Here is a 25,256-nt window from a genome sequence, read left to right as displayed (position 1 = left end):
ACATTTAAAGCGTTGCAGTGGTTAATTACTGCGAATGGCTTACCGCTTACATATTATTGCACTCATGATCGAATGTCACTACCCCATCATTTGAAAAGAGTTTTCCCGACAAAAATTCTACTCCCACCATCCCATAATTTTAATCCCTATTGGGATTTAAGTTGTTACGGTGCAAGAAAAAGATACAAAAGAAATTGCTTTTGGAAATGTAATTTTTTAGTGCCAAAACGTACGGCATGGAATCCCAGGAGGCCAGGACCAAAATTATTAAACGGGGGGAGTATATGTCCGTCATTTTTCTTAAAATCAACATGCATGAATTTATGGTTGGATTGAGACCTATATACCTTGTTTTGAGAGATCCCAATTGTTATCTTGTGCAACATGCCAAGCAAAGTAACCAAGCAACCCTTCCTGCTTAGCATATGAAACCTTGGCAGAGATACTCTGGGTGCCATCATACCCTATCCAAGTTGTCCCAGCATAGCAATAGTTTGAAACAATTGTGCCATTGTACACCGTTGCGGCCTTGTTTTCTGCTATGAACCCCAAGATCTCCCCATAGCGCATCGCCCCGTTGCCCGATCCAACTGGCCCATCAGCCGGTGCCATAAGCCCGTGGTTGTTCGCGTCCGCAAGCCGCCACGCGTACCCGTAAAACGGCATTCCGAGGACCAACTTCTTTGAGCTCATCCCGGCCTGGATCCAAGACTCGACTCCGTAACTTCCGCTGATTGGGCCCGACGGGTCGTACAGGGCTGCATGTGAGTTGGTCACTTTGGCCCATGTAGGGTCGTAGAAGTCATAGGCCATCAAGTTGATCCAGTCCAAGCTATTGGATATGGACTGGACTGGATAGTTCAGCCCATTAATGCTTGGTGCGTAATAGAAGGCCGCGGTTAAAAGCAACAGTGGTTGTCCGGCAGATTGGGCCTCGGTTGCCACCGCGGCCCGCCACTCGTCGAGGAGGACGCCCAAGTTGGCCATTTCTGAAGTGGACTGTGGGTACTCCCAGTCAAGATCCAAGCCATGGAAGCCATATGACCTGTTGGGTATTTAGAAGTCAAAAAAGGACCCTATGAAATTTGAAATTGGTAAATTACCGAAGCAAACATTCTCTTAAGCTTCACAAGCAATAAATATTTTTTCCCTATATCAATTTGCTTCCGGGCATAGTTATCTATAGCATCGAGGGCATCATTCTAAATCATTTGGTTAGTAATTGAATGTGATAAAAAAAATTAATTTTGTAAGGAAGAGGAAAGATATTTCAAAGTTGTCGTAAAATGAAAGGGTAGTCACGAAAGTCATGTGGTTAGTAATTGGCAACCTACGACAAAGACATGTCTTTTAGTTCAAACCTAAACAAATCAAATGAAATAAACCTCAATCTAAACTTACTAGGATTGATTGCACAAACATTACTGACCTTGCCAAGTTTATGGAAGAATCAATGAAACTTTTCCGAGAAGCCGACTCGCTAGCCATAGAAGCGAAGGCAGTCTTGTTGGCGGAGCCACCGCCGATGGACAAGAGGGTTTTGACAGAAGGGTTTTTAAGCTGGACAGTTTGGGTGAACTGAGAAAATGGGGCATTGTTTGAGGAGGAAATAGTGACTTGATTTGTATTGGAATCAAGATCAGCAAAAGCACAAAATATGTGAGTGAACAAAGTAGAGTCTATATCTGATGCTGCCAGACCACTGTCGGGAAACCAGTAAACAGAGTTCACAAAAGCTTGTCCTGTTGAGAAGTGGAAGTGGAGAGATAGGAGAGGGAGAAAGAAGAGGGAGAAAAGGGGATATTTGGGAGCCATTGGACACCGGCGGATGAGTTTTGTCAATGAATTGTAGCATATAGGTTAGGATGAGTAAGGAATGCATATATATAGTGATCTCTGAAGGAGTTATCCATTGCTCTTTTGACCAGATAATGGATATGCAAATAGTCTACTTCACATATTTGTCAAAGAGTATTGCTCTCAGCACCACAGTCATATTTGCATTGGGTTTCACCGCATGTTTTTTGAAATCGAAGTTAAGATCCCACCCTATCTTACTGGCACAAAAGAGAATGTTAATTTACTGAACAAGAAACTCTATGGACTTAACCATTGCAACAAATTTATATAAATTTGGCCATTGATCAATCCTGTTCAAGATTGTTATAACTATTAGGTAGACAATGAGTCCTGAACATAAGATTGTGGACCCTTATCTTCTTTTGCAATTAAAATGCGAACTTAGATCTAATGGTAAAAATGTGAAATAAACTGTTTATTTGGGTTTTGTGGAACAACCCTTCTTCTTCTTTTTTTGAGAAATTTCAAAATAAGTACTTATTTTTTAAGAAGGCTTTTGGAACGGGACCTTAGTCTATTGGAATGTAGAGTGTTGTTTAATTTTGATCTTTTGGCATATAGTAATGCTGTTGTTGGCTTGTTGTATTGGTCTAAAATGTCAGCTTGAATTTTCTTGGGCGGAGAAAGATCCATTATCTCACGATAACAGAACTTGACTTTTGAACGACAGATGGTTCATGATTTGTTCCACCATAGTCCTGGTCAACCATTTCGCAACAGAAAAAATGCCAAGTGATGTTCTGGATAAAGAAATTTCACATTTTCATGGTCCTTACGCATGGTAGTACAGTATTCTGTGCTCTTTTTTTACTCCTAACTCAAGTGTCCGGGTCAGTTTATATACACATTGACTAATTTTGAAGCTTAATTCCACTACCCATTTACGTGGAGCCCACTTAAAACCGGAGCAAATCTCCGTATAAACTGACCCTAAAAAGGTTGATAACACTTGGAAGGTTTCAAACGGGGCAGTTGAAGGGACATTCAAAAAAATATCCCAAATCTCAATCTCATAGTTCCCGATCAAATTTTTATGATCCGAACCGTTCAATATATGCAGAATGTGATTTTAAGATTGCCGCGAGAAATTAACAAAAAATATGACCGGCAAGTGCTTGTTTTGTATAGTTTTTAATTGAACAGTTCATCAAATCTAAGCTAAAAACTACTCAAATCAAGCCCTTCCCGATCATTTTTTATGCTGATTTTTCACGCTCTGATTACATTGAACGGCTTGGATCATCAAAATTTGATTGAGAACTATGAGGTGTTTTTTTAGGTGTCTAATTAGTTGTTCCCGAAACCGCCCCGGGTTTCAAACTCGAGAACTTAAGATAAAGCAAAGAGATGTGATTTTGGCACTCAAGTTTTAACCAGTGGCACTCCACATTTTATTTTGTAATCTTACATGATTAAGATACAAAATGAAGTGCCAATGGCTAAAACAAGAGTGCCAAAATCAATTTTCTAAAGCAAATTCTTAAATTTTAGGCTTTAACCACCAAGTAAGCCCCTAAATTTATTTTGTACTTCTTGCAGGAAACAAAATGCAAGTATGCAACTTCTCAGATTTGAAACTTCTACCCAAACTAATCATTCTCCTGTTAAGGGGGGCTTTCTTTGGACTACAAGTTATTGCATGTTGTCAAGTTGTTTATGTTAACCCACAATTTCTTCCTCTTCATTTTCTCCTATATTTTTTCCCTCTATTTTTTTCTTCACCCACCCATATACCATTTACAACTTATGGATTAGTGCAAACAACTTGACATTTTTGGACAATAAGAAGTTGTCCATAACTTATTAGTTAGTGGAAACGCCCCCTAATAGTATCACCAGATTGGGAGTGGGCCTGGAACGGCCCATGTTTGTACACCCCTTGTCACCGAATTGGGAGTGGGCCTAGAACGGCCCATGTTTGTACTGGGCTTTACGCTTCACTCGTGCTGTAACAAAATTTTGTTTTCAGCTTGAAGGAAAATTTGATTGGTTGTTGGGTTTGCTCTCAATACTATTATTGACTAAGGTTTGATTTTTGGGTCAAGCAGTACGAAATTTTGTTGGGTTAGGCAGTAAGTAATTTCTTGTGTATTTCCTAATCTCGGCGGTAATCTATCTTTAACCACACTGAACTGACCCGTAATTTATCCAAAAGAAAATTAGTCGGCCAAAGGGCTTGTATCTAAATGGTATTCCCAGTCCCTCCCTTGTGGAAAGCTAGGGTTCGAGCCCCATTAGAAGTGGGCCCGATTGGATGGTGTATTCGGCGGGTGTATTACACAATACACCCCGGATGAGAAATCAATACACCGTTTGGCATCCACTTTTTCCCCTGTATTAGCTAATCCCCGTATTCACTAATACACCGAGAACAACCATAAATTATTGCTACCCCTCCAGGTAGCGGTAGCTAATCCGGGTGTATACGCCTGATTTTTTACCAAAACGCCCCTCCTCAACCCCCTCCCCCAACGGCTCTCTCTCTATTTGCTACAGAGAGGAAACAAGAACACCACCATCACCAACAACAGATCACCACCAGCACCACCACAAAAACAAATACACAAAAAATATATATGTATACGTAGAGAGAGAGAGATGTACCTGTTCTTGGGGGTGGGTTGTGTACAGATCGGAGAGAGAGACAACCCACCGATCGGAGAGAGAGAGAGAGAGACGATTGCCAAATTGGGATGGGTTGTGTACAGATCGGAAGAGACAATCAGTGGGGCTGCTCCTCCTCCTTATTCTTCTTCTTCTACGCTTTTGTCTTTCTTCTCTCTCTCTCTCTCTCCGTGTGCATGACTCTCTCTGTACAGACAACTATACAGTTGGGATAAAGGAGACAGGCAGCCGATACTCCCAATGTTGGGAAAATTATCATGTGTGGTTGAGATCAACCCAAATAAATGGTTTAGAATAATGGAGAGCAATCCAATGGTCACAAGCAATTTTGAAAAACACGTGTGACCCTATGTAATAGGATGGGTTCCAGAACTCCAAAAAGCAGTTTATTTTTTAAGAAAATAATTTTAAGCTTAAAAATAATGAGTTTATTGAATTTAAAAATATGCAATATAGATCTTCTTTGAAAGATATCATCGAGATCTTTTATTATATTATTTTTGAGTTTAAAAATATGAAATAAGCTGCTTATTTTTTAAGAAAGTTTTTAGAACGGAGCCTTACTCCTACAAGTTCCCCATCTTTTAAAACAAAAACAAAATTTATATTTTACAAATTTGTTAAATTATTTAATTTGTTAATGAAGTAAATTATTATAGCTTAAAATTGTCAAAAAGTAATTAAATATATTAAGTTTTGCAATTATATAATTAATGTTATACATAATAAAATTTGGGACTGCACAAGGGCAAATGAGTCATTGGACAATTTTTTACATCATACACCCTTCTTTCTAATACATCATCCAAACCATATATATTTTAATACATCATCTATAAATGTCGCATCAATGTGGGCCCTCCCTTCTTACCTAATATCCCTTACTATCTTATCTCCCTCCATAACTAATACACCCAAAACTCATATCGCATCCAATCGGACCCAGGGAAAAAAAATTAACCAAAATATACGTAAACTAGCCCGGAAAGTAGTCCGTTTAAACAAAACCAAAATTTTGTTTTGTGAAAATTGGCATATATGGATAAATAAAAACTTCTTTACAGAGGCTTCGTAAGAAAGGTTTTTACGGAGGTAAATAATCTCATTCGTTCAAAAATGTTTTAAATTGTGCAGATATTAAATAAATTATTCTCGCGAATAGTTTAAATATTTAAACTATTTACACGAATAATTTATTTAAAATTCGAACCGTTCGATTACCGCAACAAAGGTGAGATAGGGCAGCGCGAAATCTCTTTTATGGGACCTCCGTGAAAAAGGCAACCTCATATGGCTATGGAGTAGTGTAGTACCACAGGAGAAAGACCATACATGTACCCGAAATTGTATCCCTTTCGTATAGTAATGTATTTTGGCAAGTTATTGCACCTCCCAACCTTTTGGTGTCTGTTCGGTTGTACCCCTCTCTCTCCTCCGTCCTCCTCAAACCCCAGTTGCCGCTCACCAATGGCTAGTTCCGTCCGAATCGCCGTTGTCGGAGACGTCGTAAGCTCTCCTTCTCTCTCTACATATACACGTATATCTGTATATCTAACATTATATCGTATCTGTTGGTTTTGTTAGGCTGTCACTCTGTTTGTGTATCGTGGTTTTTTCTAAATTTTTCCATAACCGGATGTCCGGGCTGCACCCACCAATACTAATTTTGGTGTGCTGAAGTTAACAACCAGGCAAACCTCCAGTGACCAGAATGTTTGGCCTTCAAAACCTCTTAGGATTCGAATTTGTGTATCGTGGTTTTTGAGTGACTGTTTTTTGTTGAAGTAATGTAAACCCTAGGTTTTAACATGTATGCCTCCCCAATTTTTCTCTCTACTTTCTTTTAGACAATTGAAAATGACACATCATCCCAAAAAGATTGAACATTTCGGGATTGTTGATGCCATCATTGACTCTCTTTTTATCCCTTTAGTATCCTATTTTACCTTTATCTTCTTTGCGGTCAACTCTTTCCACGCTCACATCTTCCATTGTAATAGTATGATGCTCCATCTTCCGCCTGTTTTGTGTTCGATAAATGCAATCCCATATTGGCTGAGAATGGCTGATCACTTAGGGCCCGTTTGTTTGACCAAGCTAATAGTGAAGCGATGAGATATGTAATCTCATACATTTATAATGATGGGGTTAATAATGTTGCATCTCCGTTGTATTGCATATATCTCAAACTCTGTGGGATCGTATATCCGACTTGTGTTTTATCCGAGCCACATTACTTTAACGGAACGTCACATACGTGGTCCTATGGATATTTAACTCCAATTTGATGCTTATATCTGGTCAAACAAATGGCCCGTTGGTATACAAGGGGCCCTCTCCAGCTAATAGCTCTAGCTTTTTGGTTGAATCCAAAGTTTTTACATACTCAACCTATTCCAAAACCACCAGAAAGACAAAGGAGATGTTTAAGTTTGATCTACTATCCCCCTTCAAGGACTTGAGAAACCCTAACCAATATAGTACTAGAACTGGTCCTTTACACTTCTTGGGCACCAGGACTTAAGAAGGTTCGAGGAAAAATTTCCACAGTGCTTTGAAGCCTCCAAGGGCAGTCACTCAGACTGTCAAGGCAAGCTCAATGAAATTGAACTCTTATTGAGCTGGTGGACAATGTAGTTAACTAGAAGCGGTACGAAGGAGAAGGAGCAGGCTAATAAGGCTGCGATCGCGCATGCATAAACTATTCAACATGATAAAGTCAAGGCTGAGGTTGCTGCTCTAATTGTCAGCAAACAAAGGGTAGAATGGTTTCTTGCTCGGGCTGAAAAAGCATGAGGATCTTAATGCCTAGTTTTCTCGACAGCAGCTTGCCTTCTATATGCTGAGATTATTGGAAGCTATATTTTAAATTGCCTGTCGTCAATTATGCTTACCATGTTCAGCCTTTAATTTCTATGTCAACATCCATCTTCGAGTGTAAGGAGTTAATGTTGTGATCTTGTGGACCACACCTGATCATTTTCCCTCTTCTTAACAGCGGAGAAATCCACAAGTAACTACAATTAGTGCATTATTCAGCTATTAAATTCCACTTATGGAGACATTTGACGTGTACTGTCACTGACTTTAATGTCTGCTCAATCATCTGAAACTCCTAGGCAATGTTTGGCCTTCCTAGCTTTGTCAGCATATCTGTTGACTCTAGGAGTTAGTTATCCCAATTCAGGCATAATTCTGCTCATTTAGGTTAAGCATAGCGGCATGCCTAGACAAAACAAATTGATCTACCCCGAACAACAAAGAACACTGAAACAAGTGCAAAAACACGAGAACACAAGATAACGTTGTCTGGAGTGAGCAACTTTGAGGTTCCAATAAATAAAATACACCTCAAAACAGTCTTAGTGTTGCTTTAATCTTTATTCAGTTATTCTCTTAACCTCTCCTAATACCTGGTATAAAGTATGCAAGGGTTTTCAGGCAGCGTTCCATAAGTGGACCATGCAACGGCTTCCAACCAATTTTTTATTAGGGAGTGCAAATTGTGCTATCACTTTCGTACTAGTTCTTAGTTTTAATGACATCTCCGAATAAGCTTGTACTTGTAGTATAGTTTAAAAAGTTTGATGTAATCTGATGCTTCTGTGCACATGGACTAACAACACATACTCATATTTAGCTTTTGTTTTATTTGGTAAGGTTATTTCACTGAATGAGTTTAGTTGAGAACATGTTTTTTTGTGTGTGTGTAAGTTGCAGTAATTAATATGGCCATTGTTACTATATAAATAAATAGGAATAAATGCATGGACTACTAATGTTTTTTGTTCTTTTCGCAATCTTTTAAATGTTTTTTGAAGCATGATGACTGGAATCTACAAGAAGATACAAAAGCTCTTCAATTATTGCAGGTATTACTTATGCCTTTCTCTTGTTTGTATTTGTATGTTTTATGCTTTCAGGTTTGTCGATTACTCAGAAGCTTCAAGCCATTGAACTTGCCTTCCTCTTGTTTGCAGTTGTATGTTTGATTCTTACAACTGTGTAAGATAAATCTGAAGCTTGCAGCCAGCCTTACAAAATCTTGTCAAATATATCCCGTAATAGAGAGAAAACAGGGATTACACCTTACAGATTTTTTGGATCTTAAATGGAATGGAACTTGATATGTTGCATGATATGACTTATTGATAAAAGGGGTCTTCCATTTGATGAAAAACACTTAGCTTAACAAGAAACATTAGCATCACCAACTGGTATGCCTTGTCTGACACTATATTTGTTGATGTTGGAACACTGATAAAGTAAATAGGATGGGGTTCTCTTCACGGAGAATTCAAAATAGTGGTTTAAGGCCCTTGCTTATGCTTGGTTGGTCACTGGAAATAATATTTAGCTATGGTGATGCTATGGCTGCAACTATAGAACTGGCCCCACTATTTTCAATCAATGTTAATTTGCTAAGATATCGAGAAATTGAGTGATGGAAGCAACTTTTTATTTGAGATGTGCCATTGTTTGTATTCGCAATATATGCTTTTTTTTTTCTTTTTGAACAGCAATATATGCTGGCTTTAAGTCAGTAGTTTAATTTCTAAGTTTAACTTTGTGACAATTTTCTTCTACGAACCAGGTGTAGTTTAAGATGCTTATAACCATATTCATTCTAGTGCCTCTGTTTCCTCTTCCTGTCTAACATGCATTTTATTTGAAATGCAGCCGGATTTGGTACTGTTTACAGGCAAGTCATGTTTTTTCTTGTTTTTGTACTTGATATTTTTGACGGATCTGCTTTCAGATATTCTCTTCCCTTCTTCAATTTCTTGATGCTACAATAACTTATTTGCATTTGTCGGCTTTACCAGGTGATTTTGGAAATGAGAATGTTGAACTTGTTAGGAGCATTGCGGATCTAAAACTTTCTAAAGCAGCTATATTGGGAAACCATGATGCCTGGAGGACTCAACAATTTGCTCAAAGGCAAGTCATCTGTGTCGAAGTTTCAGACTAGTTTGGATTAAGAAACAAGGAAGTTGCACTGAATTATGAGTCTATGAAAAGTGAGAACATGGTCGCATTCAGAAGCTTCATGGAATTATTTAACCTATATCGACTGGCTTTGTTTGCATGATGTGTATGCAGGATCTTCAATTCAAGTTGCTCTAATTTATACCAGAACTTGATTATATTTTTTTATTTGCTTTTTTGTTCTTCGATTGTGTCCTGATTATCCTTTAACACTATATCGTTTCAGCCATACTCTCTTCTTTCTCCCAACATCATGTTCCTCTTCTTCTCATATTATCGTCTCTAATATCTTTTTTTATGATAAGTGGTACATTTCTTATAAAGCCCAAGCACAAATACAACAAGGTTCAAGGGGATAAAACCCTTAGAGACAGAAAATGAGGAGCCACTGCAGGCACAACCAAGCAAAAAAAACAGAAAAAGCAACACAGAAAAACAAAGGAACAGAGGCTCTAATATCTCTTCTTTGTTTAGTTTTCGCTAATGGTGATTATAGCTTTCTCCACACGGAGAATAGAAAAACTATCCACAGTTGATCACTAAATTTGACTAATTTGAAAGTTTAAACCCTTTTAAAGTTTGGCTGCTATTTTTCTTATATAGGAGCTTCGACGAGTAGGCGAGTGGGGTTTTCACAAGCTGCATTCTCCATTCTTTTGTCAACTCCACTCCTGCTGCTGCAGCCATCACCTAGAATCAGAAGTCCTAGATTAGTTCAATTTACAGAGGGTTAGATTAGTCCTAGATTAGTTCAATGGCTATTGTCCAACATACTTTAGATTATAAAGTAGCTAGTTCTATGTCTGATGTGTCAAAGATGCAAGTTTAAACGTAAAGGCCATTTTTTTCTCTGACAGTGTCATGGATTTGATTTTGTAGGAGGAAGGACAGAGTCCAACTTCAGCTGGAATGGTGAGCATTTACAGTCTCTACTTTTTCATTTTTACAGTATCCGAATTTTTTTATTTATGTACATGATATGGAACTCTTTAATTGCCTCAGTAAGCTTCCCTCGTCATATAAAGAAGAAAAACAGAAAGATAGTTGTTCTTCCCTCATACTACAAATGCCCTGTTTCACACCTCAAGCCTTTCTGTCTTAAACAAAAGTGGAAGGAAAATAGAATTGCCAAAGGTATAGGGCTGCATATGAGCACTTTCTCATCTTGCTGGTAAAATCTTTTTTGTCTAATGGTATTGCAATTGAACTTGTCCCATAATTTTGCTAAATGTTTCAGTTTAGCAATTGAACCTATCCCTTATGTTTTTACTAGCCCATGCTTGTCTTAGTGGGCCAGATTTAAACTTAGATTAAAATCTATTAAGACTAAACTACAGTAACTACCCATGTGTTTCTACCCTTATGATGGAGCAACAACTAATCATTAGATCCTTAGGATTTTGTGATTGTTGGAGTTTGATTTGTGATATTGTCGAATGCCTTTCTTGCCCAGGAAAACTGTAATCATGCATTTTATTCATCAAAAAATTCCAAACCAGAACGGAGCGTTGATTGGGACTTAAGCTCAGCTTTTTTTTTTTAATCAACTTACTTAATCTCAGTTTGACATTGACTTATTTGAAAATATGAGTCACGTTGATGGATCTTTTGTATAACTTGCATGACCGAAGTCTATGGTACTCTTTTCAACTGTTTAGTTGATAAGGACTAATTTGAGTCCATTATGTGATGGGCAGTCTTGGTGAAGAGCATGTGGGTTATCGACGCGTGGATTATCCTTCATTAAAGCTGAGTATTGTTGGCGGACGGCCTTTTTCTTGTGGGGGTGAGCATTTGTTCCGGAAAGCACTTCTGGATGCAAGGTTAGTTTTCCATTGCATGTTACTTACAATCTGTTTACTCTGTCTTGATCGATAGTGATTGTGCTAGTGCATTTTGACTGTTGATACCAGTTATCCTAAATTGCCATAGCATCTCCAATGGTCAGCCATTTTCCAAGCCAAGACAAAAAGGCAGGAGGTTCCAAGTATTGGTCCCTTACAGTCGGCCATTTTCACAATAAAGTAATGACTTTGCTGCTTCTCAACCCAGATTTTGTTTCAGCCGTTTCTTGCCACATCAGCCATCCCATGAGAGATTGTGGGGATATCTAAGCACACCCCGAGTGATCCAATGGCTGCAAGGTCCTGATTAAACAAAGAGAGCTGCCCCTTCAGCTTGTATTGCACGAATGGTGCCCCTTCAGGGCAAGTGATCCAACTGTCCAAGAGATGGTTGTTATCTAATAGCAGCAAGTGATGGTTGGCCAAAAAATTGGCTTTGGCACCGTCAGCAGATTTGCCAACATTTGGCAAAATGACACTGCAGCGAGCCAAAAAAAATTGCTTTGGCTGTGGTTATCTGGTTCCAATCATTGGAGATGCACTAAGCTTAATGATGGTTTGTTTTCAGTATTCGAGGCATTAGACTATGCTATATCTGTTTCTGTTCTTCCATTGCTTTCTTTTTTCTCCTTATTCTTTTTTAAGTCCCTTTTAGTTTTTAGTTGAACATACTGATGATGCATCCATTTGTTGGATTTTGTGATTTCTTCATAGGAGTCAGGTAGGATTAAGGCAAAATGGCTTGCTTTTATCACGTGGTTTAGATTTTAGTGCATATGTGCTGGATCTTGTTCTTAGTTATTATGGGGTGAATTGCAACTCATCAAACAGAAATGATTCTCTTAGGTATGGCATCCAAGACTTTGATGGAAGTGCAAAGAGAATCTATGAAGCTGCTTTAGGTGCCCCAGAGGATCATTCTGTTATATTGCTCGCTCACAATGGTCCCACAGGTCTGTAAATCTAATCCATATCTTCTAGTCTTTCTATGACAAGCTGCTCTCTTTAGATGGATAGTTTCTTGTTACATCTAAGCAGGTCTAGGTTCTAAGATCAATGACATTTGTGGAAGAGATTGGGTGTTTGGAGGTGGTGACCACGGTGATCCAGGTAGTACCCTTTTGGCTCAGGTCCTTGCTCGTTTGGATTTCTTGTTCCGTAGGTTCCATATCAGCAAGCCCTCTAAAAGGGTTGATAGTAGACCATTTTACTGAATAAGCTTGGTAGTTGGCCTGTTTTGTGTCATTTCATTATCTGTTCTGACTTTGTTTTTCCAGAAGAAAAAAAGACCGTAGAAATTGTTTGGGTGAACTATTCCAAGAACTGTATTGAAGAAAATTTTGACTTCTCAAGAAATACCAAAAAACTGTTCGTGAGTTTCAAACTGTTTTTGTACGGAATAGAAACTATTTGAAAACGATTAGTGCATTTGAACCTGTCACTGGTTTTTCCTAAACCAAGAAAACAATTACGGAAAAGGTGTCAAAAAATACCCAATAGGAAATAGTAGTTCCTCTGATTCACTTTTTTACTGGAAATGTGGCATCGTTTTGTTTGCCAAAAATTGGAATTACTCTACTTCACAATGTCTATTTACCAATTTATATATGGCACAGACTTAGCACATGCCATTTCCCACTTGAAGGAGACGACACAGTTATGCATCCCTTTGGTTGTGTTCGGTCACATGCATAAAGAGCTGGCTTATGGGAATGGTCTGCGAAAAATGATAGTAGTTGGGGATGACAACACAATCTACCTAAATGGTGCCATAGTTCCTAGGGTTAAAAGATTGGGTAATGATCAAACTGCCGACACCCAAAGCTCCATGAACAACAAAACCTCACTCTCCTCACCAAATGCAGAAGACACGGTTCGAGCTTTCACTTTGGTTGAGATATCGGGCGGAAAGTTGCAGAAAATTGCAGAAACTTGGGTTTCTGTCACTGGAGATGAGACCTCATTGCAAGAGGAGCACATATTGTATAGGAGAGAGCATGGAGGCACAGAGAATCCTATTCAGTGAAGATATGAACGATTATTATGCCCAGTTGTACATTAATACATGTATATATGGATATCTATATATGCAATTGTTTTGTAGCTTCATATGGAAGAAATTGATGGTGCTTCCATTGCACTGAGTTGATCAACTTATAACTTTTTGGTTTTGCAACTTCTAAAGAGCAATTAAAAGAGGCACATAGGCTTTTGTGCAATTTGGCAATGAACTGCAACCCTGCATTCCGGCCATTTTTTGACCCATTTTGGAGTCAATTTGATGATTGGACTCGTCCATATTGTAGAACTTGTCAAGTACAACAACCACACAACAAAGCAAGTTTATTAGATACCAACTAATCTGATCGGAGTGCAAATATTTTTACGTGTTTTTAAGTTGTAATCCAGTGTACTTAGCTCATTGTATTTCAAATGAATGTGCTTAGATGGGATATTAGTCGGTAACTAATTAACCTGATTTTTTATGTGGTTGTTCTACTCAACAAGCTCTACTATGTGGACAAGTTCTACCATCAAAGTGACTCCAAAAATGGCTGGCTCCGAAAATGACCGAACTGCACTCCTTGCAATCCACAACCAAACAGCAGAAAAGCCTTTTCGTATCACATACTATGGTCCATTGCAGATTGTACTTCGACCCCACCCCACTTGGATCCCATCCAGTTTTCTTCTGTCCATTATGGTCCATTTGAAGGCTGAGATTTACTCTCAGAAATCCAAGGTTCCCATCATGCCACGCACAGTCTTATTTTTCTCTCAAACGGCGCTAGCAACTTGCAAACGGAAAAGCCCCATTCAACGTGAAAAAAAAAAAATTCATAAATGGGCATGATTTTGTAGGGCCCCCATTTCGGGTCTCTCAAAAATGTTCAAATCACAAGTTATTCTTAAAATATTTTTTTATAAGTTCTTGTAAAATATTAGCTCAATCCGATATTTGTAAAGGTTTTTTCAGCATTCGTAGAGGCTTTACGAATTCTGAAAGAGCCTTTATCAATATCAAACCGAGCTAATTTTTTTCAAAAATTCATAAAAAATATTTTAAGAATGACTTTTGTTTTGATACATCTTTATAGGACCAGGGGCGGGTCCCGCAAAAATAAAATAAAAATCAAAAGTCAAGATTTTTTTTATTTTTGAGCAATGATTTTTTTTTATTTTTGCGGGACAAGTCATTCTTAAAATATTTTTTATGAATTTTTTTTTTCACGTTGAATGGGGCTTTTCCGTTTGCAAGTTAGTGCCGTTTGAGAGAAAAATAAGACTGCACGTGGCATGATGGGAACCTTGGATTTCTGAGAGTAAATCTCAGCCTTCAAATGGACCATAATGGACAGAAGAAATTGGTCTTATGTTGCGGATCAAAAAAAAAAAAAATTGGTCTTATGTTTAGGCTGTGTTTGGATGGTGAATTTTCCAAACGGAGTTGATGGTTACCAAATTTTTAAATTTTGCTCATGCAAACTATTGTCTTCTTATCTTTTAGACTGTGTTCTTTTAAACTTATCTTAAAATAAGTATTATCAAAAAAAATATTGAAATAAGTAGGTTTGTCATTATTTAATTTTTTTTTGCATTTGTTAGTTTTGCGCCAAATTTTTGTGGGTTATTGATTCGTCTCGACGAGAGGAATCGGAAAAGTAATTTTTTTTTATTTTTACCCAAGTATTTTGAAATATAATCACTTTTTAGCAAAAAAAAGTAAAATAAGTTGACTTATTTTGAGAAATAAGTGGTTTTTTCCTAAATATTTGGGCCCGATTTCTCTCATCGAGACGAATCAATAATCTACAAAAGTTTGACCCAAAACTAACAAATGCAAAAAAAATTCAAATAATGACAAACAAATTTATTTTAAGATAAGTTTAAAACAACACGGCCTAACTTCACTTTCTCATTCTCGTTCCCCAATTTTATTGACAAATTATGATCCTAACACAGTCGTAGTTGGATAATCCGTTAATGATTCGCTTCTTAAGCTCCTTAAAAGTGATGTGATTTTAAATCATTGTTTATGTGTTCAGACAGTGGCATCTCCACATGAAAGTCATGTTCCATTAACTAGATTTCCGAGAAAATACATGTTGTCTTAAAGCCAGACAACTACCAAACAATGTGTTTCCATTGACTAATCTTTTTGTTAGAGAAATTATTCAGCGTTCCTGAATACCTTGTGACGTTGCCTCCGTGGTACTCCCAATCATTTACGCAGCGACGTATGCCATTATCATTCACTCATGCGGAGTGGTTGAAAAACAAGGACCGACTCCTATAGTGTTGCGGTGATCTTTTATTTGCGGAGAATACAACGTGGTACTCCAGGAGTGTCCAGCAGAGTCATCCCTATTTTTTTAGGGATTTAAAGCGAAAATAAAAAATAAGACCCTTTTGTTGAACTATTATAAAGAATAAAATGATAGAAAGGCCACCTAAAAATCAAAATTTTTTGAAAGCCTAATATCCGTAATACAAACTTTAACTCAAAGCCGACTCTAATGACCAATGATTTGACCTTTTATTAACCCAACAAAACAGAGTTCCCTTTTCAACTTTAGTTTTCTTTAGGACCCAGCTTTGGTTTTTGCACCAAGTTCTAAGCATTCTACTACTACATTTCTATGGGGCCTTTTTTGACCCAGTCCATTCCTTTGAGGACAAGCTTTCTTCCTCAGGAATGAGGAATCTATCACAACGCACTTCATGGAATCACAACTTAGGACTTGCCCCACGTCTTTGTTGGGTTTTGCTGTGACATGCATAAAAATCCATGAAATCCGTTGTGATATCGAGGTATGTTCAAACATTTAGGGCACTTTTCCGGGGCATAAAACCAAAATCTATGATGGGAACCTTTGAACAATTACGAAAGGTATTGAAGCAGGAGGGATCCTTAGAAGTTGTAAATTTTCCGAGACCTATAGCAGCCGACACCGTGAGTTTTAGCTCAACGTTGGCTCTGAAACATCCGTCTTAATATGGTACTTCTCATATGACGATTCCTCCCATGGTCCTATTTGATGATGTGAATCATTTATTTTGTAGACTTAGAGGCGTCATTTTTCGCAAATCAGCACATATTTTATCTTATAATAGTTGTGTTGAAAAACTTAGAGCCCTGCTACAGATATGAAAATAGAGGACCATGTTTATCCCGAACAAAACTTTGGAATGGATTGCAAAAAAATAAAAAAGAGGCAAACATATCGGGCAAAGGAAAAGGGGGGAATAGGGATAAAGGGAAAATTGGGAGAGAGGAGGGAAAAAACAACGTGGGTCTTGGGGGTATAAGATGTACTAATTTGACTTTCTGTTTTTTCCAAGTAATTAGATTACCCCGTAATCTCATATTCCCAGAGTAGTGAAGGTATCAGATTCATCTTCTATTTAGAAATTTGATTGCTTCTGAATTGGGAGATTAGTAATCATATTCTCATTCAATCATTATCCAAACGTGAGAATCTCATAGTTCTCGAATCATATTTTTATTCCCCCTAAAATGTCTACCATCCAAACACAGCCAAATGTCTCAAGTTCGAAATCTGTCAGGTTCTATTATCTTTTTTGGAGTCAGTCCATACAAAGCTTCGTTCTTGCTTTAATTAGAACCCCCGCACGTGTCCAATGTAATTGGTTCTACATGATTAGTTGAGGTGTGTAAACTGACCTAGACACCTGAGTTATAAAAAAATCATTAAGCCGATAATTAAAAGTTTAACCTATAAATCATTGAGACAATGAACTTAAGCGTGGCTTTTAAATTGAGAGAGAAGCAATTATGGTAGCATGAGGATAAATAACACAACTTCCAAGAGTTGGGTTAAGAAGAAAAATTATCCCATTCATGGTCATGGTCTTTGGACACTGCCATGTGATCTTCTAACATTCTTTTCAACAACACATCTTTGCAATAACACCCAATTTGTGTAGTCTTACATGGATTTCGTTTGATAACAGTGATAGATGGATGTGATTCATAAAGAGATGAGTTTATGATTAAAATTGATAATGAGAAGGGATTGGTAATGAGAAGAGATTAGTAATGAATATGTTTATTTGAGATGATATTAGATGATGGGATTGGATTGATAAAATGAATTGATAATGAGAATGAGTTAGGTTTGAATTATTAATACCATCTCCCCCAAAGTATTCCTAATACCCCTAATCCCCAGCTTGTTAGTCCATTGAATTCATAATCCAAACTCCAAACAAAGTATTGATAGTCTCTTGAAATTGATAATTCAATCCTTAGAGCGAAGAGGGTTAACAAATGGGACTGAATGTGTGATAGAAAAAAGGTATTGAAAAATAAGTAACCGTGTCTTTAAGACCATTGAATAATTACTCGGGTTAACGAACCATCAAACTTTGTGTTCATTTCATTTGACTGAACAAAGGAAAACGGGGGAATGTATGACTCTGACACTGCCTGCAGCAGCCTTTGACCAACACTCAGCCGTCCATCACCCTCTCATCTCACCAAAGATCTTTTGCCACTTTTACTTACATTTACCTCCCTGTACTACGTAATAATAAGCAATATCTAGCCACAATTTTAGTGTCTTTTCATGTGAAACCTCCAGTTACTATTTTTTTCTTTTTTTCTTTTTTGGGGTGGGGGGGCTTTAGGGGCTCCCACTTCACCTTTCATTGCATTTCTTACAAATCAAAGCACGGAGAATCCGAAAGTAGACGTCCTATAGTGTATCGAATATCGGATAGCGATATGGACATGATATGTGTTGGATATGACAGATAAGTTTTTAGTATTTGTTTGAAATGTTAGCTTTCGGATATCTATTGAATATACGCAAATATGCCTATTGAATATGCGCGAGATACTTCCAAAATATGGAGGGCGTTAAAAGATTTTGTTTTTTTTTTTTAAAGTATCCAATAAGGAACAAATAAAATGTATGAATTATATACACTAGACAATTAGTCATTACATACATTTGTCTTAAACAACAAACAAAATCTTGGCATGCGAAGTCGATACATCGTCTTTCTGTTCACAACTTATCTCTTAAGTTTATTGGTTCAAACTTTGAACACAGATAGATATCTCTCACTCACTCTATCAATTTATCGTACTCTCTCAAAATACATCATTTCTAACCATTTTTTAATCTAATAATAGAATAATAATTGTAAATAAAAAAATGTAAAATTGTTATAGATGTATATGACATATCCATATCCATATTCTGCATTATTTAAGTTTTGACATACTACCATATCCATATCGTATCATGATGTACTATTAAAGTACGTTAATTTCTTTTTTTTATGACTAATCAATTACAAACTTATGTGGTAGATGATTTAAGATCCTATCATGTGACGATTATCCAATTATTCTTTGATGTTATACAAAATAGACCCCATCATGCTATTCTTAAATTATCTTAAACCCTTTATTTTACATGACTCGATGTGCTTATTCTCATAAAAAAATTGGTTAATCAAACATCACTCATCGTTTGAACAAAACACATCTGTCACATAAAAATGAAAAGCCAAACATTGGTCGTTCATTTTTCTTCAATGAAATATAAGTCGACCAAGGTTTTGTCAATATTCAATCGTCCTAATTCACAACAGAAGCCATAAACGCATCGAGATCTATAAAATGAATTAACTCACATTCAAATAAAATTGTGACTATTCCACGTCGGATCCCACATAACCAATGTACATTTTTTATTCCATGATGAAAAACTATACGTGAGAGATATGGCCATCATTTATTTATTGGAGATGAGTACACATAATCACTAGATACAACAAGTACCATAGTCAAACGTCAACATATACATCATCACCATCACAGCCATCGTCACCCCCCTCTGTTCTTTATTCTCCCTTCAATTCTTTTCTCTGAGAGGCTCTGTTTCGACTCCTTCCCGCTTAGATCGGATCTACCCTCCACCACCAACAACAATCCACACAAAATCCAAAGCAGAAAACTTTTACAAAAAAAAACCCAACAAAAATTTACCCCAAATCCCTCAAAAAAAAACAGAGGAAAAAATGAAAATCCACATCTTTCTCAACCCAAATCTCCATGGGAAGCTTCAAATTTCCCATCAAACTAACCCAACATCCCAAAAAGAGAAAACCCAACATAATTAACCCCCAAATCCCTCATTTCCCATCAATTTCCCCCCAAAAAAAACAGATCAAAAGAACAAATTTGACCTCATTTTCCGTAGATATCATCAATTAGTGAATATTTTTTGGTGGGTCGGCGTCAAGAGACCTCTTTTTTTTTTTATGGGGAACGTGACGTCGAGCGTGGCGGCGAGGTTCGCGTTCTTCCCGCCGGACCCACCGACGTACGAGGTGTACAAGGACGGGGAAGACGACGACGGACGGCTGGTGTTCACGGGGCTCACGGCCGACAAGAACGTCCGCGTCCACTTGCTCGAGACAAAGGGCGGGAACAAGATTGTGGCCACTTTCTGGAAACACCCGTTTGGGAGGTTCACGATTTTGTACTCCCATGGAAACGCTGCCGATTTGGGGCAGATGCAGGAGCTTTTCATTGAGCTCAGAGCTCACCTCCGTGTCAATATCATGAGGTATTTTTGGGAATATGTATTGGCTTTGTTTTTGTGTTTTTCTGTTACTTTAATGGTGTGGAAATAGGTGATTGTGGGTATTTTTTTTTGGATTTTTTTCCCTTTTTCTTTTCAATGCTTATGTTCGGTGATTGTTTGTGGGGTTTTCCATTCCGTTTTTTTCATGAGATATTTTTTGGAGTGTGTTGGGTTTGTTTGTGTTTTTATGTTTAGTTGGGTGGTTTGGAATCTGGGTTTTGTTTGGATTAAGGGATGATTGAGAATCTGGGGTATGATGGGGTATTTTTTTGTTGTTTACTTTGGATAACTCTGGTGTCCGGCCAGTTTACGGACGCTTCGATTATATTTTCTGTGTTAATGGTGTGGAAATGGGAGAGTGTGGTTTTTATTTAAAAAAAAAAAATTCCCTTTTGCCTTTCAATGCTTATTTTGGTTGTTTAGGTATTCTTATCAGATATTGAGGCTATGATATCTCTCTCTCTCTCTCTCTCTCTCTCTCTCTCTCTCTGGATGTTTTTCAGTGTCATGGAGGTAGTTTTTGGATGTATTGGTTTGTTTGGGTTTTTGTGGTGTTTGGGTGATTTGGAATGGGTTTTGTTCGGTTTGAGGGATGATTGGGAATCTGGGGTTTTGTGGGTTTTTTTCCAATGCTTATTCTAATTGGGTTTGTTTGTGTTTTTCTGTTATTTGGATGACTTGGAATCTGAGTTTTGTTTGGATTGAGGAATGATTGAGAATCTGGGGTTTTATGGGTTTTGTTGTTGTTAATGGTATGGAAATGGGTGATTATGGGTTTTTTTAAAAACCCCCTTTTGCTTTTCAATGCTTATTTTAGTTTTTTTTTTTTTTTTTTAAATTTAAAATGCTTGTTTTAGTTGGGTACTGAAATTGTGGGGTTTTCCATTCCCTTTTGCTTTTCAATGTTTGTTTAGTTTGGTATTCTTATCCGTTACCAAGGACTACGTATATCTACGGTTTAGGAATTTGGGTTTCTGATTGGGTGATTTCCTTTGGATGATAGCAACGGTTGGATTTTGTTCTTGTTCTTCTATGCTGTTGCAAGATCGAGATTACGTCATTGTTTGTTTGCATTTCAGCGCCATTATTGGTCTGGCGTTGAATTTTTACAACGCATTTGTATTGTGTCGAGGAGACTATATAGATTTGTGTTCTTTATTCTTATTATTGTATCTTGTTTTTCTAATAGTGTGGTAAGGGTTTGATGGAACTGAAATGGTTGTATGAGGTTGGTTATCTTTTGTCTGGTAAATTAGTTCCTTTTGATATCCTTCTCATTCCATCTGCCTCTATATTGGAGAGTCTTCTCTACTTGGTTTGTTGCTAACTTGCTAAGCTTTCACAATTTTATGTACCTTTTGATGTTCCATTTACTGCTTGATTGTATAGTTCTTGAACATCGCCTCCTGCTTTGTGTCTGATTGTTCTACTTGTTCCTCAAAGCATGCACAAGTTTCAGTCCTGTGGGTGAAATGAGTTATATACCCATTACGTATGCTGTGCTCTTGCAGATCTGTTTTTGCACCTGCGATTTTTGGGTTTGTTGCCGTTAATAATGGTCTGTATTCCCTGTCTATTCTCAATGCTCCAACAGCTAAGGCCTTTGTTTCGTTCCTTCCCTTTTTGGTTTGGTTTTGTCCTTTGGTTGCATGTTGAAGACCTACAACTGTTTGATGTTTCTTTCGCCTGTGAAATACACTGGGGTGATGAGTCTGTACTCCTAAGTTGTATTACAATCTGCTAAATCACACAAATAGGGTTCTTATATGGATTTTTTTAGGCACATATCATTGTGAATCTGTTAGGTTTGTGGAGGTATTTCTTCTAAAATGATTCAAGTTTCCTTTTTGGTTTTGTATATTAATGAGTAAAAACACTTAAAATACCCATGTGGAATCTAACTACAGCTGATGTTATTTTTAACCGTTAAAAGCCTAGCGGGATGCCAATTGGATATCTTTAGTATAGCTTTTTGTAGGGCTGTTACTGACTCGACACATTTGCTATTTTGCAGCTATGATTATTCTGGGTATGGAGCATCCTCTGGTAAGGTAATTATAATATGAAACCAATCTTCCTGTATAGTTAGTCTCTGGATTGAAAAATCTAGGAGGCTATGTACAAACTCCTAATTACTCATTAAATTTCCTCTCCAAAAAAACTCGGAAACTTTAAAGGATAAGTGAAAGATGCAATTAAGTACTGTGATCCAGCTCCTTTCTTCTGATCATACATGTTTTGGCTGGTTGCCTAAATCTGTTACTGAGAAATGGTTACCGCTTGTATTTCACAGCCATCAGAGTTAAACACGTACTATGACATAGAGGCCGTCTACAATTGTTTGAAGAACGAACATGGAGTTAAGGAGGAGGATGTGATTTTGTACGGCCAATCCGTTGGAAGTGGACCCACGCTCCACTTAGCTTCTCGTTTGCAGAGGTTGAGAGGTGTTGTTCTTCATAGTGCAATCCTTTCAGGCATACGAGTATTGTATAATGTCAAAATGACATTCTGGTTTGACATCTTCAAAGTAAGTTTCAATGTGTGGTTTTTCTTATCTCAAATGTTCGATGTGTAATTACCTCTGCTGTATATTGACAAACCTCTGCTCCTATCTTCAGAATGTAGACAAAATACGGAATGTCGACTGTCCGGTTCTAGTTATACATGTAAGTTCCCATCGCTGATTAGTTCTCTCTCCTTTCTTTCCAGAGATATTTCCAGCTATCCATTTTGTTTTCTGCAAATCTTATCACGTCCATTCTTGGCAAAGCTTTTCGTTTTTGGCATTTGATTTTAAATTTTTTCTGCAATTACATCACATTGAGATTACCCTCATCTTGCTTGTAACTCCTGTTGGAATGACTATCCTTTTCTTGTTATCGTATGCTGTACTATATTGAGAAACAATCTAAAGTTCAATGAAAACAAATTGCTATGTCAAAACCATGATCTCTCGCCATGCTATCTTTTTAACAAGATCTATGTCAAGGTTTTTATTGTCTTTCATTGCTATGTTATTTTTCTGGTATTTTATGACTAAAGAACATGAGGGTGTGTCAGTATCCTTAGGGAGCTCATTAATCTTTGGAGAACATTGATCAAGTTTCAAAGAGATAAGCTGTGATTAACGCTGCCATTTGTCAGTCTCTTAAGAGACTAGGATGTTCAAATAATGTGTACCCAAAAATGGGATGCTAAGGTGGGTGAGTTGGAAGCTTTTGTTTGAAGGTATCACCTCATGAATGCTTTCGTGTGCAGTTAAAGGAAGCACAAATTAGGGAAAGGTTATTAAATGGATTAGTCGTGGCATGGTAGAATACAACGAGAGGCTGCACAAACCATGGGTTGAGGTACATATCGGGTTGGATCGATGTTGAATGACCAGGTCCTTGTCCATTTGAACGCAAGTGGGCACAACAGAAGATAGCGGTCAAAAAGCTTGAAAAATATGCTTGTTGCGTTTTTAAAAAAATCTAAGAACTTGTAGATTAAATGATGGAAAACTTTGAGGTAGTGGACTCCAAGTAGTTCCTTGAAGTTAGTCTATGAATTCGGAGTAAGGGAGGATTGGAATCTGTCGAGGTTAGTCAATGCTACTGTTTAGACAAGCCTTGGTCGAGGGTGGTGTTTACCGTTTTAAGAGCTGCCAATGTTTTGAACTCCTTGACAATGGAACTTTAGGAAATGAGTTCCCAATATTTTGACTTTGTAGAAGTAGTGATGCATGGAATTTCCTCGTGCAAATGATACTCCATGTATCTTGTTCTGCTGGTTGATTGGTAGAGTGAGCTAGAGACGATTTTTGGTTTAGTTGGTGCTGTTGCGGTTGGTTAAGTGGAGTGTTGTCTTTAGATGGTATGTAACTAGATTATATATGTACTATGTAGCACGGACACGGATACTGACATGGGATTTCTTAAAAAATGGGGACACAGACGCAGCAGGGGACATGACAAAATATCCATAAATATCCCTGTCCAAGGACACGAGAACATAAATACCATATTTTCTTAATGTCACCCTTTCACTTCTATTTTCCAGCATATTAAGATGGTGTTTATGAGGTAAAAAAATAGAGCATTTCATTCCAAATACAAGATAGCATACTTGTAAGCTCAAGTTTGTGGACGGCGGGAATTCAAAAACTCAAGTATGTGGACATACTCGATGGGGAATACCCTACAACACTTATCGGAAACATATCTCATAAGCTTAGTTAGGAGTCGAGTATCCAACATGATCTCCGACCAATATCTTGTCCAGTTACCTAGGTAGCTCTTTGCTAGCTAATCTGGAAAATGATTGTCCTTGATTATTGGCATGTGAAGGCTTTGTGATGAGTATATGTTAGAAAACCCCCTTTTCCCTACATTATGATTCCTTTCTACTCATTCTCACTCTTGATTTTGTGGTATCCGAGCTCAGGTTAAGCGCCGATTCAAAATTGCTTTACGTTATTTCTCCTATGCCTTGATGATAATTTGCAGGGAACAGAAGACGACATTGTAGACTGGTCCCACGGAAAGCGACTGTGGGAACTAGCCAAAGAAAAGTACGATCCGTTATGGGTCAAGGGTGGCGGTCATTGCAACCTCGAAACTTATCCCGAGTACATTAAGCACTTGCGCAAGTTTGTGAACGCGATGGAGAAGCTCTCTTTCACAAAGGAAAACAAGTCTCGTCTTGGTCCTACCGATAGTATGTCAGAATCCAAACACAACAAATGCTTAAGATTCGGAAGAAGATAGCTGCAAGCCTGCAATATCTTTCCTTTTCCCGCCTGAGTAGTGAGCATAGATGGCTAGTCTTTTTTTTTTTTTTTTTTCCCGAGGAATGCTATTTGTGTAAAGAAAAGATGCGCTTGCTTGATCGGCGATGTTTGGCAGTCAACCTCATTTGGCTCGGTATTTTTCTTAAAGGTTTGTGTTGGAAGGAAATTACTTATTTTGGCCCTATTTTGTAGCAGTCAAAACGACTTATCGACATATATAGGGGTATTTCAATAAGAGTTACGCAAAGGATAGAGCCAGAAGAGTCAGTAGGGCGGTCGCCCTCTTACAATTTTTAAAAATCCTACTATTACATTGAAAAAAGAAAAGTTATTATCAAACCGTGTAGCCCGAACCCACCCCAAGATGTATGGAGCCCGCTTGAATTTTGCCTAAAAGATTGCATATAATCATGTCAAATTTACACCATTTTCCCAACAGTTTTGTGTGACATATATGAACTGCATGGCAAGTCCATATTGTTTGTGATTAGTGATGGGTTGCTAACAGATATTAGAACATGCAAGAATCAAAATCAAAAT

General features: G+C 37.6%; 3 protein-coding genes across 4 annotated transcripts in view; 2 read left to right on the top strand and 1 right to left on the bottom strand.

The window, feature by feature from the left end:
* LOC131298645 (class V chitinase-like) overlaps positions 1-4,671 on the bottom strand; it is a 56,790-nt gene extending 52,119 nt beyond the window's left edge. For both annotated transcript variants that reach the window (XM_058324126.1, XM_058324123.1), the window contains exons 1-3: positions 4,465-4,671; positions 1,430-2,057; positions 348-1,045 (exon numbers count right to left, since the gene is read on the bottom strand). In XM_058324126.1, the coding sequence (XP_058180109.1) occupies positions 348-1,045; positions 1,430-1,815 (1,084 nt within the window). In that variant the 5' untranslated portion in view covers positions 1,816-2,057; positions 4,465-4,671. The remainder of the gene's footprint in view (positions 1-347; positions 1,046-1,429; positions 2,058-4,464) is intronic.
* A 1,100-nt stretch (positions 4,672-5,771) lies between these two features.
* On the top strand, positions 5,772-13,494 carry LOC131333190 (uncharacterized). Its single transcript, XM_058367572.1, has 9 exons — positions 5,772-5,991; positions 8,307-8,357; positions 9,166-9,187; positions 9,312-9,426; positions 10,354-10,386; positions 11,172-11,297; positions 12,165-12,271; positions 12,357-12,428; positions 12,935-13,494. Exons 1-9 carry the CDS (start codon positions 5,818-5,820, stop codon positions 13,342-13,344), a joined length of 1,110 nt encoding a protein of 369 aa, XP_058223555.1. The 5' UTR covers positions 5,772-5,817; the 3' UTR covers positions 13,345-13,494.
* Positions 13,495-19,479: 5,985 nt separating this feature from the next.
* On the top strand, positions 19,480-24,898 carry LOC131329638 (uncharacterized). The gene is made up of 5 exons (XM_058362892.1): positions 19,480-19,924; positions 21,957-21,993; positions 22,236-22,472; positions 22,564-22,611; positions 24,433-24,898. Exons 1-5 carry the CDS (start codon positions 19,617-19,619, stop codon positions 24,691-24,693), a joined length of 891 nt encoding a protein of 296 aa, XP_058218875.1. The 5' UTR covers positions 19,480-19,616; the 3' UTR covers positions 24,694-24,898.
* The last annotated feature ends 358 nt before the right edge of the window (positions 24,899-25,256 follow it).

The sequence above is a fragment of the Rhododendron vialii genome, chromosome 1a (assembly GCF_030253575.1).
Source record: "Rhododendron vialii isolate Sample 1 chromosome 1a, ASM3025357v1".
NCBI lineage: Eukaryota > Viridiplantae > Streptophyta > Magnoliopsida > Ericales > Ericaceae > Rhododendron > Rhododendron vialii.
This window is presented reverse-complemented; position numbering and strand designations above follow the sequence as displayed.

Excerpts from the sequence above, each read along its gene's own strand:
- LOC131333190 (XM_058367572.1), top strand. The coding sequence starts at position 5,818 with ATGTACCCGAAATTGTATCCCTTTCGTATAGTAATGTATTTTGGCAAG. Across the intron at positions 9,188-9,311 it reads GGATTTGGTACTGTTTACAG|GTGATTTTGGAAATGAGAAT; the intron begins GCAAGTCATGTT and ends CGGCTTTACCAG. Across the intron at positions 11,298-12,164 it reads AAAGCACTTCTGGATGCAAG|GTATGGCATCCAAGACTTTG; the intron begins GTTAGTTTTCCA and ends TGATTCTCTTAG.
- LOC131329638 (XM_058362892.1), top strand. The coding sequence starts at position 19,617 with ATGGGGAACGTGACGTCGAGCGTGGCGGCGAGGTTCGCGTTCTTCCCG. Across the intron at positions 19,925-21,956 it reads CTCCGTGTCAATATCATGAG|CTATGATTATTCTGGGTATG; the intron begins GTATTTTTGGGA and ends GCTATTTTGCAG. Across the intron at positions 21,994-22,235 it reads ATGGAGCATCCTCTGGTAAG|CCATCAGAGTTAAACACGTA; the intron begins GTAATTATAATA and ends TGTATTTCACAG.